Below are 15,686 nucleotides of genomic sequence, written 5' to 3'. Positions count from 1 at the left end.
ATGCTGGGGTGAAGAGATGTTTCAGCTCATGCTGGGGTGAAGAGATGACCAAGCTCATGCTGGGGTGAAGAGATGTTTCAGCTCATGCTGGGGTGAAGAGATGACCCAGCTCATGCTGGGGTGAAGAGATGACCAAGCTCATGCTGGGGTGAAGAGATGTTCAAGCTCATGCTGGGGTGAAGAGATGTTTCAGCTCATGCTGGGGTGAAGAGATGTTTCAGCTCATGCTGGGGTGAAGAGATGTTTCAGCTCATGCTGGGGTGAAGAGATGTTTCAGCTCATGCTGGGGTGAAGAGATGTTTCAGCTCATGCTGGGGTGAAGAGATGACCAAGCTCATGCTGGGGTGAAGAGATGACCCAGCTCATGCTGGGGTGAAGAGATGACCAAGCTCATGCTGGGGTGAAGAGATGTTCAAGCTCATGCTGGGGTGAAGAGATGTTTCAGCTCATGCTGGGGTGAAGAGATGTTTCAGCTCATGCTGGGGTGAAGAGATGTTTCAGCTCATGCTGGGGTGAAGAGATGTTTCAGCTCATGCTGGGGTGAAGAGATGTTTCAGCTCATGCTGGGGTGAAGAGATGACCAAGCTCATGCTGGGGTGAAGAGATGACCCAGCTCATGCTGGGGTGAAGAGATGACCCAGCTCATGCTGGGGTGAAGAGATGTTTCAGCTCATGCTGGGGTGAAGAGATGACCAAGCTCATGCTGGGGTGAAGAGATGACCAAGCTCATGCTGGGGTGAAGAGATGTTTCAGCTCATGCTGGGGTGAAGAGATGACCAAGCTCATGCTGGGGTGAAGAGATGTTTCAGCTCATGCTGGGGTGAAGAGATGACCCAGCTCATGCTGGGGTGAAGAGATGTTCAAGCTCATGCTGGGGTGAAGAGATGTTTCAGCTCATGCTGGGGTGAAGAGATGTTTCAGCTCATGCTGGGGTGAAGAGATGTTTCAGCTCATGCTGGGGTGAAGAGATGTTTCAGCTCATGCTGGGGTGAAGAGATGTTTCAGCTCATGCTGGGGTGAAGAGATGACCAAGCTCATGCTGGGGTGAAGAGATGACCAAGCTCATGCTGGGGTGAAGAGATGTTCAAGCTCATGCTGGGGTGAAGAGATGTTCAAGCTCATGCTGGGGTGAAGAGATGACCAAGCTCATGCTGGGGTGAAGAGATGTTCAAGCTCATGCTGGAGTGAAGAGATGTTTCAGCTCATGTTGGGGTGAAGAGATGTTTCAGCTCATGCTGGGGTGAAGAGATGTTCAAGCCCATGCTGGGGTGAAGAGATGTTCAAGCTCATGCTGGGGTGAAGAGATGTTTCAGCTCATGCTGGGGTGAAGACATGACCAAGCTCATGCTGGGGTGAAGAGATGTTTCAGCTCATGCTGGGGTGAAGAGATGTTCAAGCTCATGCTGGGGTGAAGAGATGACCAAGCTCATGCTGGGGTGAAGAGATGACCAAGCTCATGCTGGGGTGAAGAGATGACCAAGCTCATGCTGGGGTGAAGAGATGTTCAAGCTCATGCTGGGGTGAAGAGATGTTCAAGCTCATGCTGGGGTGAAGAGATGACCAAGCTCATGCTGGGGTGAAGAGATGTTTCAGCTCATGCTGGAGTGAAGAGATGTTTCAGCTCATGCTGGGGTGAAGAGATGTTTCAGCTCATGCTGGGGTGAAGAGATGTTTCAGCTCATGCTGGGGTGAAGAGATGTTCAAGCCCATGCTGGGGTGAAGAGATGTTCAAGCTCATGCTGGGGTGAAGAGATGTTTCAGCTCATGCTGGGGTGAAGACATGACCAAGCTCATGCTGGGGTGAAGAGATGTTTCAGCTCATGCTGGGGTGAAGAGATGTTCAAGCTCATGCTGGGGTGAATAGATGACCAAGCTCATGCTGGAGTGAAGAGATTACCAAGCTCATGCTGGGGTGAAGAGATGACCAATCTCATGCTGGGGTGAAGAGATGACCAATCTCATGCTGGGGTGAAGAGATGTTCAAGCTCATGCTGGGGTGAAGAGATGTTCAAGCTCATGCTGGGGTGAAGAGATGTTCAATCTCATGCTGGGGTGAAGAGATGTTTCAGCTCATGCTGGGGTGAAGAGATGACCAAGCTCATGCTGGGATGAAGAGATGTTTCAGCTCATGCTGGGGTGAAGAGATGTTTCAGCTCATGCTGGGGTGAAGAGATGTTTCAGCTCATGCTGGGGTGAAGAGATGTTTCAGCTCATGCTGGGGTGAAGAGATGACCAAGCTCATGCTGGGGTGAAGAGATGTTTCAGCTCATGCTGGGGTGAAGAGATGTTTCAGCTCATGCTGGGGTGAAGAGATGTTCAAGCTCATGCTGGGGTGAAGAGATGACCAAGCTCATGCTGGGGTGAAGAGATGACCAAGCTCATGCTGGGGTGAAGAGATGACCAAGCTCATGCTGGGGTGAAGAGATGACCAAGCTCATGCTGGGGTGAAGAGATGTTCAAGCTCATGCTGGGGTGAAGAGATGTTTAAGCTCATGCTGGGGTGAAGAGATGTTTAAGCTCATGCTGGGGTGAAGAGATGTTTCAGCTCATGCTGGGGTGAAGAGATGACCAAGCTCCTGCCTGGGTGAAGTGATGTTCAAGCTCATGCTGGGGTGAAGAGATGTTCAAGCTCATGCTGGGGTGAAGAGATGTTTAAGCTCATGCTGGGGTGAAGAGATGTTTAAGCTCATGCTGGGGTGAAGAGATGTTCAAGCTCATGCTGGGGTGAAGAGATGTTTAAGCTCATGCTGGGGTGAAGAGATGTTTCAGCTCATGCTGGGGTGAAGAGATGACCAAGCTCCTGCTGGGGTGAAGTGATCACCAGAGACAAAAGACAGCGACACTGACTCTAAAGATAGTGATGCCTATGGAATTGAAGTTCTGATGAAGGACAAGTGACGAAGGGCAGAACCATTTTAGACTATTGAGATGCACCCATAGAACAGTCATGAAAGTATGTACTTTGTTGTCTTAGCTGATTGGCTGTTGTTGTCTTACCCGTTGTTGCATAGCTAGCTCTCTCAATCAACACCTGTGATTGCTTTATGTCTCTCTCAAAATGTCAATATGCCTGGTACACTGTTGTTTATTATTGTCTTAGTTTACTGCAGAGCCCCTAGTCCCACTCAACATAAAAAAAAAAATTAAAATGTATTTTTTAAATTTATATTTCACCTTTATTTAACCAGGTAGGCAAGTTGAGAACAAGTTCTCATTTACAATTGTGACCTGGCCAAGATAAAGCAAAGCAGTTTGACACATACGACGACACAGAGTTACACATGGAGTAAAACAAACATACAGTCAATAATACAGTGTAAACAAGTCTATATACGATGTGAGCAAATGAGGTGAGATAAGGGAGGTAAAGGCAAACAAAGGCCATGGCGGCAAAGTAAAACACTGAAATGGTAGATTTGCTGTGGAAGAATGTGCAAAGTAGAAATAATGGGGTGCAAAGGAGCTAAAATAAATAAATAAATAAAATAAATACAGTAGGGAAAGAGGTAGATGTTTGGGCTAAATTATAGATGGGCTATGTACAGGTGCAGTAATCTGTGAGCTGCTCTGACAGCTGGTGCTTAAAGCTAGTGAGGGAGATAAGTGTTTCCAGTTTCAGAGATTTTTGTAGTTCGTTCCAGTCATTGGCAGCACAGAACTGGAAGGAGAGGCGGCCAAAGGAAGAATTGGTTTTGGGGGTGGCCAGAGAGATATACCTGCTGGAGCGTGTGCTACAGGTGGGTGATGCAATGGTGACCAGCGAGCTGAGATAAGGGGGGACTTTACCTAGCAGGGTCTTGTGTATTTGGAAACAGTATTTTCAAATACTTATTTCAAATACTATTCACCTGGGTTAAATCCATGGGAGTGTATTTGAGTCTGTGTATTTGAGTATTTCAAATACAATTTGGCAGATTTGGTTTTTACAAATATAATTCAAATACTCAAATAAAATGACTTGTTTTGAGCTGTGTATTAAATACCAGCTACTGAAATACACATGTATTTGAACCCAGGTCTGTGAGAGAAAGAATTAAGGAAAGCTTTGAGAATGTACAGACTCAGTGAGCATGGCCTTGATATTGAGAAAGGCCACGGTAGGCAGACATGGCTTACTCAAGAGAAAACAAGCTATATGCACACCGCCCACAGAATGAGGTGGAAACCTAGCTGCACTTCATAACCTCCTGCCAAATGTATGACCATATTAGAGAAACATATTTCCCTCAGATTACACAAAGCATTCCAAAGCAAATCCAATTTTGATAAACGTCCATATCTATTTGGTGAAATACCACAGTATGCCATAACAGCAGCAAGGTTTGTGACCTGTTGCCACAAGAAAAGGGCAACCAGTGAAGAACACTATTGTACATTTTTTTATTTTATTTAACCTTTATTTAACGAGGCAAGTCAGTTAAGAACAAATTCTTATTTACAATGATGGCCTACCAAAGGGCATAAGGCCTCCTGCGGGGACGGGGGCCTGGAATTAAAAAAATAAATACAATATAAATATAGGACAAAACACACATCACAACACCACATAAAGAGAGACCTAAGACAACAATGTAACAAGGCAGCCAAACATGACTACACAGCATGGTAGCAACACAACACGACAACAACATGGTAGCATCACGACAACAACATGTTAGCAACACAACAACAACATGGTAGCAACACAACATGACAACAACATGGTAGCAACACAACATGACAACAACATGACAACAACACAACATGACAACAACATGGTAGCAACACAACATGACAACAACATGGTAGCAACACATGACAACAACATGGTTGCAGCACAACATGACAGCAACATGGTAGCAACACAACATGGTAGCAGCACAACACAACAACAACATGGTAGCAACACAACATGACAACAACATGGTAGCAACACAACATGACAACAACATGGTAGCAACACAACATGACAACAACATGGTAGCAACACAACATGACAACAACATGGTAGCAACACATGACAACAACATGGTTGCAGCACAACATGACAGCAACATGGTAGCAACACAACATGGTAGCAGCACAACATGACAACAACATGGTAGCAGCACAACATGACAACAACATGGTAGCAGCACAACATGACAACAACATGGTAGCAACACAACATGACAACAACATGGTAGCAACTCAACATAAGGTGAATGCACCAATTTGTAAGTCGCTCTGGATAAGAGCGTCTGCTAAATGACTTAAATGTAAATGTAAATGTATAACAACAACATGGTAGCAGCACAACATGACAACAACATGGTAGCAGCACAACTTGACAACAACATGGTAGCAGCACAACATGACAACAACATGGTAGCAGAACAACATGGTAGCAACACAACATGACAACAACATGGTAGCAGAACAACATGACAAGAACATGGTAGCAGCACAACATGACAACAACATGGTAGCAACACATGACAACAACATGGTAGCAGCACAACATGACAACAACATGGTAGCAGCACAACATGGTAGCACTACAAAACAAGGTACAAACATTATTGGGCAAAGTCAACAGCACAAAAGTCAATAAGGTAGAGACAACAATACATCGTACAAAGCAGCCACAACTGTCAGTAAAAGTGTCCATGATTGAGTCTTTGAATGAAGAGATTGAGATAAAACTGTCCAGTTTGAGTGTTTGTTGCAGCTCGTTCCAGTTGCTAGCAGCAGCGAACTGAAAAGAGGAGCGACCCAGGGACGTGTATGCTTTGGAGACCTTTAATAGAATGTGACTGGCAGAACGAGTGTTGTATGTGACGGATGAGGGTTGCAGTAGATATCTCAGACAGGGGGGAGAGAGGCCGAAGAGGGTTTTATAAATAAGCATCAACTAGTGGGTCTTGCGACGGGTATACAGAGATGACCAGTTTACAGAGGAGTAGAGTGCAGTGATGTGTCCTATAAGGAGCATTTTTGGCAAATATGATGGCCCAATGGTAAAGAATATCTAGCCGCTCGAGAGCACCCTTACCTGCCAATCTATAAATTATGTCTCTATGTAATCTAGCATGGGTAGTATGGTCATCTGAATCAGGGTTAGTTTGGCACCTGGGGTGAAAGAGGAGCGATTACGATTGAGGAAACCAAGCCTAGATTTAACTTTAGCCTGCAGCTTTGATATGTGCTGAGAGAAGGACAGTGTACCGTCTAGCTATACTCCCAAGCACTTGTATGAGGTGACTACCTCAAGCTCTAAACCCTCAGAGGTAGTAATAACACCTGTGGGAAGAGGGGCATTATTCTTACCAAATCACATGACCTTTGTTTTGGAGGTGTTTAAGGTTGAGGGTAGAGAAAGCTTGTTGGACATTAAGAAAGCTTTGTTGTAGAGCATTTAACACAAAATAAAGTAACTAAACTTTGGCCTTGCCGATAGCCTGAGTGCACTTATTTCTCATTTGCCTGAACGAGAGCCGGTCAGTTTGCATGTGCCGAGCCTTTCGCCAAATGCAATTCTTGTGGTGGAGTAACTCTGCCAGATCACAGTCGAACCAGGGGCTGAACCTGTTTTTAATTCTAATTTTCTTTATAGGGGCGTGTTTGTTAACAATACCACTGAAAATATCAAAAAAGAAGGTTCAAGCGTCTTCGACAGAGGGAATCAAGCTGATTCTATACCAATTTACAGAGGCCAGTTCATGAAGGAAGGCTTGTTCATTAAAGTTTTGTAGCAACCTTTGGAAGATCTGTCTTGCAGAAAAAGTTTATAACCAGAAATGTCAACTTCAGTATTCAAAACACTCTTCCTTAACCACGTCTCAGTAAAGACCAACACAAATGGATTGAAGCTGTAAACCCACACTTTCCATCGATCCATTTGAAGTAATACGCTTCTAGTGTTAACGTGCAGAAAACCCAGGCTTTTACGAGAGCAGAAATCAGTGATGCAGATATCAGAGCACAAGTCAGAATTGGGTCTAGCAACAGTAGGTGGGCCAGGATGTACATGCACATTTCCAGATATCATCAACAGCAATACAATCAAGGCACGGCAGAGGACAGAGAGAGCTCTGCAGTGTTGACTTATGACATCTGAACGTGCATCAGATGGCAACAAGATCATATTGTACAGCAATTTCATCAGGTAACCTGAACACAAAGCCGACGAGAGGTAAATACAACCCATATTTATGTTTATTTATTTTCCCTTTTGTATATAGTCATAATGACATTTGAAATGTCTCTATTCCTTTGGAACTTTAGTGAGTAATGTTTACTGTTCATTTTTGATTATTTCACTTTTGTTTATTATCTATTTCCCTTGCTTGGCAATGTAAACATATGCTTCCCATGCCAATAAAGCCCATTGAATTGATAGAGAGAGAGAGATGGCTCTCGCTACCTTGAGCTTGGCACAGGAATAATGAAATAAGTGAATTGGCTCTGAAGTACTCTCAGGGCGCCCTGATTCATGAAGTAGGAAGGAGAGGGACAAAAAACAGGAAAACAGAAACATCCACAGTAATCTTGAGTTGCCATGGTGAGAATTAAATTACCCTCCTCCCTTACAAAACATTTACCTTTACATTTGAGTAATTTTGTAGAAGCTCTTACCCAGAACCACTTACAGTAAATTTTACTCAATAAAGCAGCTATTGGCAAAGTCAGTGCTAGTAAGAAAAGACACGTGTTAGTGCAAGAAATCGAAGGGGGATACGAAGTCAGTTGCACAACTGAATGCATTCACCCAAAATGTATCTTCCATATTTAACCCAACCCCTCTGAATCAGAGAGGTGCGGAGCGCTGCCATATCGACATCCACGTCATCGGCACCGGGGGTGGTGGGGGGGGCAGTTTTTTGTTGGGGGTTATCCACCTAGCCATCTCTGGGAATTGAACCAGCGACCTTTCGACTTATAGTGGCCCAACGCTCTTAACTGCTCGGCTAAAGACACAGAGAAGTAGCCAAATCTTCCAAAAGCTCTAACGGTTTGTCTAACTTGTTGGGGGTAGTGGTCAAAACGGACATTGTTTGCAAAAATGTTACAGAAAATGTTGTTGAGGTCAAGAGTGGTCTTCAAAATGGTTGGATTTGGATACAATTTCCTGGTGAATTTAGATAGTGTGGGGAGTGGCACAGTGGTCTAAGACACTGCATCTCAGTGCAAGAGGTGTCACTGCAATACCTGGTTTGAATCCAGACTGCATCACATCTGGCCGTGATTGGGAGTCCCATAGGACGAGGCACAATTGGCTCAGCGTCGTCCAGGTTTGGCCGGGGTAGACCATCATTGTAGATATAAATTTGTTCTTTACCGACTTGACTAGTTAAATAAATCGAATAAAAGTGTTGTTCCCATAGCAACCACTGCTGCAGTTGATGGACATAGAAAACATAGGAAAAATCTTTCCTTTGTGTTACACCAATGAATCACCTCTGGGAGAATGTCAGAGCTGTGGACATTGTTCTCTTTACTCTATCCCAAATCATTTAGACCAAGCTTAGCTGGAATTTTTCCACAATTCTCCCACTGTCGTCAAATGCTTGGTTACATTTACATTTACATTTAAGTCATTTAGCAGACGCTCTTATCCAGAGCGACTTACAAATTGGTGCATTCACCTTATGACATCCAGTGGAACAGTCACTTTACAATAGTGCATCTAAATCTTAAAGGGGGGTGAGAAGGATTACTTATCCTATCCTAGGTATTCCTTAAAGAGGCGGGGTTTCAGGTGTCTCCGGAAGGTGGTGATTGACTCCGCTGTCCTGGCGTCATGAGGGAGTTTGTTCCACCATTGGGGGGCCAGAGCAGCGAACAGTTTTGCCTGGGCTGAGCGGGAACTGTACTTCCTCAGTGGTAGGGAGGCGAGCAGGCCAGAGGTGGATGAACGCAGTGCCCTTGTTTGGGTGTAGGGCCTGATCAGAGCCTGGAGGTACTGAGGTGCCGTTCCCCTCACAGCTCCGTAGGCAAGCACCATGGTCTTGTAGCGGATGCGAGCTTCAACTGGAAGCCAGTGGAGAGAGCGGAGGAGCGGGGTGACGTGAGAGAACTTGGGAACGTTCTCAGGAAAAGGTTTACAGGAAAAGTATTTGTGCAGGTCTGTGCGCATAGCCAGTGAACTTAAGTGAACGAGTCTAAACCTCTCCCTCAACGTGATCAAGACAAAGGAGATGATTGTGGACTACAGGAAAAAGAGGACCGAGCACGCCCCCATTCTCATCGACTGGGCTGCAGTGGAGCAGGTTGAGAGCTTCAAGTTCCTTGATGTCCACATCACCAACAAACTAACATGGTCCAAGCACACCATGACAGTCGTGAAGAGGGCACAACAAACCTATTTCCCCTCAGGAGACTGAAAAGATTTGACATGGGTCCTCAGATCCGCAAAAGGTTCTACAGCTGCACCATCAAGAGCATCCAGACTGGTTGCATCACTGCCTGGTATGATAACTGCACGGCCTCCGACCGCAATGCACTACAGAGGGTAATGCGAACGGCCCAGTACATCACTGGGGCCAGTTTCCTGCAATCCGGGACATATATACCAGGCGGTGTCAGAGAACTGCAGCCACCCTAGTCATAGACTGTACTCTCTGCTACCGCATGGCAAGCAGTACCGGAGCGCCAATTCTAGGTCCAAAAGGCTTCTAAACAGCTTTTACCCCTAAGCCACAAGACTCCTGAACATCTAGTCAAATGGCTACCCAGACTATTCACATTGCCCCCCCCCCTCTCCTCTCCACACCACTGCCACTCTCTGTCATCTATGCATAGTCACGTTAATTAACTCTACCTACATGTACATACTACCTCAAGTAACCACCCAACACATTGACTCTGTACCGGCACCCCCCTGTATATAGCCTCCACATTGACTCTGTACCGGTACAACCTGTATATAGCCTCCACATTGACTCTGTACTGGTACCCCCATGTATATAGCCTCCACATTGACTCTGTTCCGGTAGCCCCTGTATATAGCCTCCACATTGACTCTGTACCGGTACCCCCTGTATATAGCCTCCACATTGACTCTGTACTGGTACCCCCATGTATATAGCCTCCACATTGACTCTGTACCGGTACCCCCTGTATATAGCCTCCACATTGACTCTGTACCGGTACCCCCTGTATATAGCCTCCACATTGACTCTGTACCGGTACCCCCTGTATATAGCCTCCACATTGACTCTGTACCGGTACCCCCTGTATATAGCCTCCACATTGACTCTGTACTGGTACCCCCTGTATATAGTCTCCACATTGACTCTGTACCAGCACCCCCTGTATATAGCCTCCACATTGACTCTGTACCGGTACCCCCTGTATATAGCCTCCACATTGACTCTGTACCGGTACCCCCTGTATATAGCCTCCACATTGACTCTGTACCGGTACCCCCTGTATATAGCCTCCACATTGACTCTGTACTGGTACCCCCATGTATATAGCCTCCACATTGACTCTGTACCGGTACCCCCTGTATATAGCCTCCACATTGACTCTGTACCGGTACCCCCTGTATATAGCCTCCACATTGACTCTGTACCGGTACCCCCTGTATATAGCCTCCACATTGACTCTGTACCGGTACCCCCTGTATATAGCCTCCACATTGACTCTGTACTGGTACCCCCTGTATATAGTCTCCACATTGACTCTGTACCGGCACCCCCTGTATATAGCCTCCACATTGACTCTGTACCGGTACCCCCTGTATATAGCCTCCACATTGACTCTGTACCGGTACCCCCTGTATATAGCCTCCACATTGACTCTGTACCGGTACCCCCTGTATATAGCCTCCACATTGACTCTGTACCGGTACCCCCTGTATATAGCCTCCACATTGACTCTGTACCGTAACACCCTGTATATAGCCTCCACATTGACTCTGTACCGTAACACCCTGTATATAGCCTCCACATGGACTCTGTACCGTAACACCCTGTATATAGCCTCCACATTGACTCTGTTCCGGTATCCCCTGTATATAGCCACATTGACTCTGTACCGGTAAACCCTGTATATAGCCTCCACATTGACTCTGTACCGGTACCCCCTGTATATAGCCTCCACATTGACTCTGTACCGGTACCCCCTGTATATAGCCTCCACATTGACTCTGTACCGTAACACCCTGTATATAGCCTCCACATTGACTCTGTACCGTAACACCCTGTATATAGCCTCCACATTGACTCTGTACCGTAACACCCTGTATATAGCCTCCACATTGACTCTGTACCGTAACACCCTGTATATAGCCTCCACATTGACTCTGTACCGTAACACCCTGTATATAGCCTCCACATTGACTCTGTACCGTAACACCCTGTATATAGCCTCCACATTGACTCTGTACCGTAACACCCTGTATATAGCCTCCACATTGACTCTGTACCGTAACACCCTGTATATAGCCTCCACATTGACTCTGCTCCGGTATCCCCTATATATAGCCACATTGACTCTGTACCGATACCCCCTGTATATAGCCTCCACATTGACTCTGTACCGTTACCCCCTGTATATAGTCTTCACATTGACTCTGTACCGGTACCCCCTGTATATAGCCTCCACATTGACTCTGTACCGGTACCCCCTGTATATAGCCTCCACATTGACTCTGTACCGGTACCCCCTGTATATAGCCTCCACATTGACTACCCCCTGTATATAGCCTCCACATTGACTCTGTACCGGTACCCCCTGTATATAGCCTCCACATTGACTCTGTACCGGTACCCCCTGTATATAGCCTCCACATTGACTCTGTACCGGTACCCCCTGTATATAGCCTCCACATTGACTCTGTACCGGTACCCCCTGTATATAGCCTCCACATTGACTCTGTACCGGTACCCCCTGTATATAGCCTCCACATTGACTCTGTACTGGTACCCCCTGTATATAGTCTCCACATTGACTCTGTACCAGCACCCCCTGTATATAGCCTCCACATTGACTCTGTACCGGTACCCCCTGTATATAGCCTCCACATTGACTCTGTACCGGTACCCCCTGTATATAGCCTCCACATTGACTCTGTACCGTAACACCCTGTATATAGCCTCCACATTGACTCTGTACCGTAACACCCTGTATATAGCCTCCACATGGACTCTGTACCGTAACACCCTGTATATAGCCTCCACATTGACTCTGTTCCGGTATCCCCTGTATATAGCCACATTGACTCTGTACCGGTAAACCCTGTATATAGCCTCCACATTGACTCTGTACCGGTACCCCCTGTATATAGCCTCCACATTGACTCTGTACCGGTACCCCCTGTATATAGCCTCCACATTGACTCTGTACCGTAACACCCTATAGCCTATAGCTCTCCACCCATTGACCACATTGACTCTGTGTAACACCCTGTATATACATTGACTCCCTAACACCCTGTATATAGCCTCCACATTGACTCTGTACCGTAACACCCTGTATATAGCCTCCACATTGACTCTGTACCGTAACACCCTGTATATAGCCTCCACATTGACTCTGTACCGTAACACCCTGTATATAGCCTCCACATTGACTCTGTACCGTAACACCCTGTATATAGCCTCCACATTGACTCTGCTCCGGTATCCCCTATATATAGCCACATTGACTCTGTACCGATACCCCCTGTATATAGCCTCCACATTGACTCTGTACCGTTACCCCCTGTATATAGTCTTCACATTGACTCTGTACCGGTACCCCCTGTATATAGCCTCCACATTGACACTGTACCGGTACCCCCTGTATATAGCCTCCACATTGACTCTGTACCGTAATACCCTGTATATAGCCTCCACATTGACTCTGTACCGGTACCCCCTGTATATAGCCTCCACATTGACTCTGTACCATAACACCCTGTATATAGCCTCCACATTGACTCTGTACCATAACACCCTGTATATAGCCTCCACATTGACTCTGTACCATAACACCCTGTATATAGCCTCCACATTGACTCTGTACCATAACACCCTGTATATAGCCTCCACATTGACTCTGTACCGTAATACCCTGTATATAGCCTCCACATTGACTCTGTACCGGTAAACCCTGTATATATAGTTATTTTCTTTACTGCTCCTCTTTTATCTCTTATTCTTATCTGTATTTTTTAAAACTGCATTGTCGGTTAGGGGCTCATAAGTAAACATTTCACTGTAAGGTCTACACCTGTTGTATTCGGAGCATGTGACTAACAACATTTGATTTGATTTAAAGGTTACTCAGGACTCTCCAACCGGTGTTGTGTGTGTTTTTTCTAACAGACGTGGATGACTGCCAGTCCAATCCATGTCTAAACGGAGGCACCTGCATCGACAAGATTCTCTCGTTTGTCTGCCTCTGTCTGCCCAGCTACGCAGGAGACACCTGTGAGAAGGGTAAGACAGTGAATGCACACTGGTCAACACATGGCGCAAGCATGGAAACACACTATAGTCAATACACACAGCCTAAACAGAGAGAGACTTTCATCTGACATACACTTCTCCAAATTATACAGGGGCATGTTTTAATGGAGCTTTCAATCAAGATGGAAACATTATAACATTTTCATATAGGTTTCTTCCTAGGGTCCTGCCTTTCTAGGGAGTTTTTCCCAGCCACCGTATTATTATATTATATTATAATTATTATATTATATTTAACCATAACTCACATTTAACCACATTTAACCATTTAACCTTATGGAAAATAACATCTCAATTTCTGATGTTTTGTTTTTGCTACTTCTATATGTGTAGCTCTATAAACGTGTCGACAGTAAATACCTAGATATAGTATCTACAGGGATCAGGATGATGTTGCCTGTCTGCTATCAGCAGTCTACAGCAGCCGGCTGTGATCCAGATCATCTTGATCAGCGTTATGTGCAGTATCGGCTTACAGCTGGATCAGCGGCTAACATCACAGTGCACTATCAATCAATCAATCAATCAAATGTATTTGTAAAGCCCTTTTTATATCAGCAGATGTCACAAAGTGTTATACAGAAACCCAGCCTAAAACCCCAAACAGCAAGCAATGCATATGTAGAAGCACGGTGGCTGGGAAAAACTCCCTAGAAAGGCAGGACCCTAGGAAGAAACCTAGAGAGGAACCAGGCTCTGAGGGGTGGCCAGTCCTTTTCTGGCTGTGTTCTAATAGCCCTTAGCCGTACCCTTATCCTACTCTGCTCCTCTGGTGATGTAGAGGTTAACCCAGGCCCTGCAGCCCCTAGCTTCACTCCCATTCCCCAGGCGCTCTCATTTGTTGACTTCTGTAACCGAAAAAGCCTTGGTTTCATGCATGTTAACATTTGAAGCCTCCTCCCTAAGTTTGTTTTATTCACGGCTTTAGCACACTCTGCCAACCCGGATATCCTAGCCTTGTCTGAATCCTGGATTAGGAAGGCCACCAAAAACCCTGAAATTTCAATCCCTAACTATAACATTTTCCGACAAGATAGAATTGCCAAAGGGGGCAGAGTTACAATCTACTGCTGAGATAGCCTGCAGAGTTCTGTCTTACTATCCAGGTCTGTGCCCAAACAATTTGAGCTTCTACTTTTAAAAATCCACCTTTCCAGAAACAAGTCTCTCAACATTGCCGCTTGCAATAGACCACCTTCTGACCCCAGCTGTGCCCTGGACACCATATGTGAATTGATTGCCCCCCCATCTATCTCCAGAGCTCATGCTGTTAGGTGACCTAAACTGGGACATGCTTAACACCCCGGCCATCCTACAATCTAAGCTTGATGCCCTCAATCTCACACAAATGATCAATGAACCTACCAGGTACAGCCCCAAATCCATAAACACAGGCACCCTCATAGATATCATCCTAACCAACCTGCCCTCCAAATACACCCTGTCTTCAACCAGGATGTCAGCAATCACTGCCTCATTGCTTGCATCCGTAATGGATCTGTGGTCAAACGACCACCCCTCATCACTGTCAAACGCTCCCTAAAACACTTCAGCGAGCAGGCCTTTCTAATTGACCTGGCCCGGGTATCCTGGAAGGGTATTAACCTCAATCCATCAGTAGAAGATGCCTGGCTATTCTTTAAAAGTGCTTTCCTCACAATCTTAAATAAGCATGCCCCATTCAAAGAAATTTGAACCAGGAACAGATATAGCCCGTGGTTCGTTCCAGACCTGACTGCCCTTGACCAGCACAAAAACATCCTGTGTCGTACGGCATTAGCATCGAATAGCCCCCACGATATGCAACTTTTCAGGGAAGTTAGGAACCAATGTACACAGGCAGTTAGGAAAGCAAACGCTTAGCCTTTTCAAACAGAAATTTGCATTTTGCAGCACAAACTCCAAAAAGATCTGGGATACTGTAAACTCCATGGAGAATATGAGCACTTCCTCCCAGCTGCCCACTGCACTGAGGCTAGGAAACACTGTCACCACCGATAAATCCACAATAATTGAGAATTTCAATAAGCATTTACCCAGGTCAACAGCCCTGCAACCCCCACAGCATCTTGCGCAAGCCTCCCCTATTTCTCCTTCACCCAAATGTTCTGAAAGAGCTGCAAAATCTGGACCCCTACAAATCAGCAGAGCTAGACAATCTGGACCCTCTCTTTCGAAAATGATCAGTCGAAATTGTTGCAACCCCTATTACTAGCCTGTTCAACCTCTCTTTCGTATCGTCTGAGATCCCCAAAGATTGAAAAGCTG

General features: G+C 45.7%; 1 protein-coding gene across 3 annotated transcripts in view; it reads left to right on the top strand.

The window, feature by feature from the left end:
* Positions 1–15,686, top strand: part of ncana (neurocan a) — a 75,859-nt gene that overhangs the window by 46,600 nt on the left and 13,573 nt on the right. For all 3 annotated transcript variants that reach the window (XM_046359518.1, XM_046359517.1, XM_046359516.1), the window contains one exon: positions 13,275–13,388. In XM_046359518.1, coding sequence (XP_046215474.1) covers positions 13,275–13,388 — 114 coding nt within the window. The remainder of the gene's footprint in view (positions 1–13,274; positions 13,389–15,686) is intronic.

Source organism: Oncorhynchus gorbuscha, linkage group LG08 (assembly GCF_021184085.1).
Source record: "Oncorhynchus gorbuscha isolate QuinsamMale2020 ecotype Even-year linkage group LG08, OgorEven_v1.0, whole genome shotgun sequence".
Taxonomy (NCBI): Eukaryota; Metazoa; Chordata; class Actinopteri; order Salmoniformes; family Salmonidae; genus Oncorhynchus; species Oncorhynchus gorbuscha.
The sequence above is the reverse complement of the archived record's forward strand: the minus strand, read 5'-3'. Positions and strand labels throughout refer to the sequence as shown.